The sequence below is a fragment of the Branchiostoma floridae genome, chromosome 3 (genome assembly GCF_000003815.2).
Source record: "Branchiostoma floridae strain S238N-H82 chromosome 3, Bfl_VNyyK, whole genome shotgun sequence".
Lineage (NCBI taxonomy): Eukaryota > Metazoa > Chordata > Leptocardii > Amphioxiformes > Branchiostomatidae > Branchiostoma > Branchiostoma floridae.
The window spans coordinates 784,007-788,818 of record NC_049981.1 but is presented as its reverse complement, the minus strand read 5'-3'; the positions used below and the strand labels follow the sequence as shown (position 1 = coordinate 788,818).

General features: G+C 40.3%; 1 protein-coding gene across 1 annotated transcript in view; it reads left to right on the top strand.

Moving 5' to 3' along the window:
• Positions 1 to 4,812, top strand: part of LOC118411007 (deoxyhypusine synthase-like) — an 8,799-nt gene extending 3,987 nt beyond the window's left edge. Inside the window, exons 7-13 of the mRNA XM_035813003.1 lie at positions 1 to 15; positions 803 to 889; positions 1,483 to 1,588; positions 2,537 to 2,640; positions 3,146 to 3,271; positions 3,718 to 3,795; positions 4,608 to 4,812. Coding sequence (XP_035668896.1) covers positions 1 to 15; positions 803 to 889; positions 1,483 to 1,588; positions 2,537 to 2,640; positions 3,146 to 3,271; positions 3,718 to 3,795; positions 4,608 to 4,622 — 531 coding nt within the window. The 3' untranslated portion in view covers positions 4,623 to 4,812. The remainder of the gene's footprint in view (positions 16 to 802; positions 890 to 1,482; positions 1,589 to 2,536; positions 2,641 to 3,145; positions 3,272 to 3,717; positions 3,796 to 4,607) is intronic.

Genomic DNA, 4,812 nt, shown 5'->3' with positions numbered 1-4,812 from the left:
GAACAAAAACAACATGTATGAACATATATTCAACTTGGCACACATAGTAACAACTTATACCTTCTCTACGTATGGTTTGTGTTTGTGTGTGTGTCTGCGTGTTTGTGTGTCTGTCTGTGTGTGTGCTCGCATATGGTTGTGTCTGTGTGTGTCCGTGTTGTCAGATGCAACTGTGAAGATACACACTGTATTTGGAATACAGTAGAAGTCAGTTGATTGCACACCGGATAATCGTACACCTCTGTTAATTGCACGGAATCCCCAAATCCCATGTTGGTGCGGTTCAGCTTAATAACTTTGCTTTGTTGCACCATTCGGATAATTGCAAGAAATATACCTGGCAAATAGGGTGTGCAGTCAAGCGGCTTCCACTGTATACGTAGGTCTATGATCCTTCTGGTGACTTTCTTTGGTACTACAACGGACCTTTTTACATCCATCGATAATGTGGCGTCACGTTAAAACAAGTGATTTGGTAAACTGAGTTACAGAAAATCTATGGCGCCCCCCGTCTCTGTTGAGGGGTGGTTGAACATGTCTGGCGTAGATAGCATCTTTCAGGCAGGCAGGCAGGCTAGTCCCTTGACCTCCAGGTCGTTGGGGGGACAAGGTAGCCATGAAGATAGAGAGTTGCCTCCAGGTGTGTCTTTCCCTAGCATCTTTCATTTCTAGGTAAAAAGTCCGATTTTGTGTGCAATATCATTAATTTTGTTGGCTACTGCACTCTGATGAAGAATGGCTTTAAGAACACACCAACGCTCAACTTATATCATATTGAACTTATTGTGGTTATTCATTACAGGGGACTCTGTGGACACCATCTAAATTGATCGCCCGTCTTGGAAAAGAAATCGACAACGAAGAGTCCATATACTACTGGTGCTACAAGGTAAAGTATCATTTTATTAACCAATCATGTTTTCAGATAAGGCCATGTTGATTTGGTATGTGAATAACGTAAAAGACCAAAAATTGAGACTATCATTTGGTAAAATATAATCTGTGAGCTTAGTCATTTGTACTACCTCTCTGACCAGTTAGATTTCATGACAAATTCAACGGTCAGTTTCCCCAGGGGGTGTAATACACATCAGAATGGAGAATGGCCTTATACAACGGTTAACAGAAATGCGGTCATCTTTTGAATATGGTTTTCAAGTGAAATAAAAAAAAACGCTATATAGACTTAATCATTCATATTGTTTTCATTTACAGGAAAGTTATAGCCTGATTGTTTCTTTGTGTAATAGCATGGTTCAGATACAGCAGAAGCCGTTGAATTACAAAACCTATTTGACAGTGTATTTCGTGCAGTTATCTAGCTGGTGCAATAATGCAAAGTTATCCAGCTGGACTGCACCGGTTTGGGATTTTGGCACGTCATGCATTAAATAGAAGTGTGCGTTAATCTATTGTGCAAGTAATTGGCTTCTACTGTACTTACTTTTTTTTTCTATTTCTTTCTTTTCCTTCTTTTGTTAGAACGAGATTCCAGTGTTTAGTCCGGCCATTACGGATGGTTCCATCGGGGACCTGTTGTTTCTGCATGCCTACAGGAACCCGGGCTTGGTTCTGGACATCGTGGAAGGTAACTCAATCAAACATGTTAAAATAAAACTCATTTTCCCGCCCCGTCATACTCTTACCCCCTGGGTAGACGTAATATGGCCAGGGCTCGAAATACTACCTGGGTTTTATACATAAACGACCTATGGTGCAAGTGTATATGGATTGCTATTAGCTGCATTGAGTTTTACCACCTATAAAGCATAAAAGAAAAAGTAACAATGGTTCCTGAACAATTTTAGCATAATCCTATAATTTTAGTATTTCCTAAATTTAGAGTGGTGCTGCTGCAGGCAAAATTTGTCTGGTGCAGGTAATTTAGAATGTTACCTGCACCAGTTCAGGTATGCAGAAAAAGTATTTCGAACCCTGATGGGTTACATGTAAATGCTTGACTGTCGTCCGACACTGTGAGTGGATTTACTCGCAGGAATTAAGTAAAAGACGTCGTACGATGTTGTCGCACGTCTAACAACATTCCTTGTGTGAATCGGACCTTGGTATTTTCCGCGCCGAATGGTGATTGGAAGCATATTTGAAATCATCTATGTAACAGTGCATATTAGATATGATTTGCGTGAGTACTAATACTTCGTCTTCCACCGACGTGTAGCAGTCAATGAATTATCACACTCAATATATAAAGTGATATTTTCCCGGAATACCAGGTTTAGCACAATTTACTATCTTTGAGTCCCCATGATTCCTCAACACCATGCAACACACATATATATATATATTGTGTCAGAAGTGGAATTAGAATCCATGCACCCATCTTTGTTGGATCACCCGGCTTTTCCAGAACTCTATAGCATATTGTAGTAGTCAACTGGCAATTGTATTTGTTTAACTACCATACTCTTGTTAAGTGATAAATAAAGAAATAATATGTACCATTTTAAATGTCTTTGGTATGACTCGCCACTTTTCCACCTCAAGTTCTCTACATTTATGGTTTTATGAAATACAGATATCAAGATGATGAACAGTATAGCAGCTCACAGTAAGCACAGCGGGATGATCATCCTGGGTGGCGGCTTGCCTAAGCATCACATCCACAACGCCAACTTTATGGTAAGTTCGTGATTAGTTTCATCTGCTTGGCAGATAGGTACATTTGAGATCCAAACTATCTACACAACCAAATGTATTTTTAACCACCAAAGTTTCGTTGATTTTAGACTAACGTCACATTTTCACACCGGGGCCCTGCCTGGATCTATATTGAAACAAAAAATCGAAATGTATCAGTTGAAATATACACAAATGACGCCCACGACTATTCTCTTCACGTCTTGTGTAGTTTTTTGTCTTTTATATCATAGTTTTCGTGTCTGAAAGCTGCCCGGCCGGGCCGCAGTTTGGAAATGTGACGTAGGCCGTACAGGTAAGTTCTTAAATGAAAGACACAGAGGGAAGGATACAGATAAAGATACACACAGACACACACTGCCACACACACACACGCATATTGTAACGTACACACACACAGACAGAAACATGCACACACATACACTCACACACACACTGATTTGCATCGCTGATATGTGTTTTTCTCTGTCCTTTGTCCCCTCCACAGAAGGGTGGTGCAGACTACGGAGTGTTCATCAACACGGCCCAGGAGTTTGACGGTTCTGACGGGGGAGCCCGTCCTGACGAGGCCGTGTCCTGGGGAAAAATCAAGAGCAGCGCCACCCCTGTCAAGGTGAGGGGTATTAAGGCCTGTGTTTAATGGCCTGTGTTTAATGGTTATAGAGGCCTGTCTTTGATTACCTTCGTTCAAAGTTTATGTTTTGGTTTGTGTGTAGCTGTGTGGCCATGGGTATGCGTATTGATGTGCCTCCGAGTGTGTGTGTCTATGTGTGTGTGTGTGTGTGTGTTTGTCTGTCTGTGTCTATATGTGTGTGTGTGTGTTAGTTTGTGAAACACTTATCATATATTTGAGTCGAAGAAACTTTGCTACAACTTAGATTAACATAATTTCCAAATTGTGTCAGTGCCCCATTTGCTTCTGAGCACTACGGGTTGGTGAGTTTGTTTCTCCTGGAGCTTTTAGGCAGTTCGATTCGTAATTGGCATTTAAATGCTGGTATTGTTAGTGAATTGTGTATGCATGGTACATTAACTCTATTTGTTTTGTTTGAATTGCAGATTTTTGCCGATGCTACTCTTGTGTTCCCCCTGCTCGTGTCGCAGACCTTTGCAAAGGACTTCAAGTCGGACTCTAACGTTAGCACTATTCTGTAACATTATTGTAGGCGATAACCATCATAGTGTTAAGAACTTGAAATATGAGGTAGATCGCTGATAAAGTTTATACATTGAAATACTGCTAGTTAACCTTAATCCGACCACAGGCTAGCGTATATGTGTTACATATTTTAAACGGGGTCCTAAAATTCAGAAGGGAGTGTTATTTTGCAATAGATTATGTATCAATGCATTCAAAATCAACAAAAGCTTTGCGCAATTTCACTTGTGGCTAATTACGGTAATTCGCTGTATAATTCAGTTGACCGATGAAGACACTACCCATGCATTTCCTATGCTTATATATAGGCACTTATCGTGAATATCTTTCGGGCGTTATTCATAAGATATCAAACGTTAACAGCACATAACAAGACGAGTTTGTAACATCGGCGAATTAACGGTACATCTGATGATGTTGAGGCTACAATTATTTGCTTATATGGATGATGGGTGACGTCCGCGCTCTCATTAATTTTCGACTGTTTAAAAAAAAACCTCTTTAAAAATTCATGACAGTTGACCTATCCCAGATGCACTCCATGGGATAGAAGCACACCTGGAATGCAACAACAATGTCTACTCCCTAAAGATTAGCATAAACGACTAAGTACAAAATCCATGCTGTTTGGGAGAATTTTACATTTGAACGGCTTTTAATTTTGAGAGACGATTTCAAAGACATCCTATCAAAACCGACTCCCTTACAGTTCGCATGTAAAATGGAAAGAAATGCAAGGGAAGTTGAAGTACTTAGGTTGGACTTAAGATCCTTTTTTTTATGTTTCTAGGGACAGGAACGCTAAGAAGGAGGAATAACGCGACAGCCTGCTTCCTTTGATCACCATCAGCATACCTGCCACACACAAGACCTGTAGCTGGCTTGATACACCATGTTCTGTGACTCAATTTGTGTCAAGCTAGGAATTCCTGTAGTCTGATATTTTACCAACATTTCTTGCATCCTTTTTTTGTTTCCATTCGGCATTTGTTTTG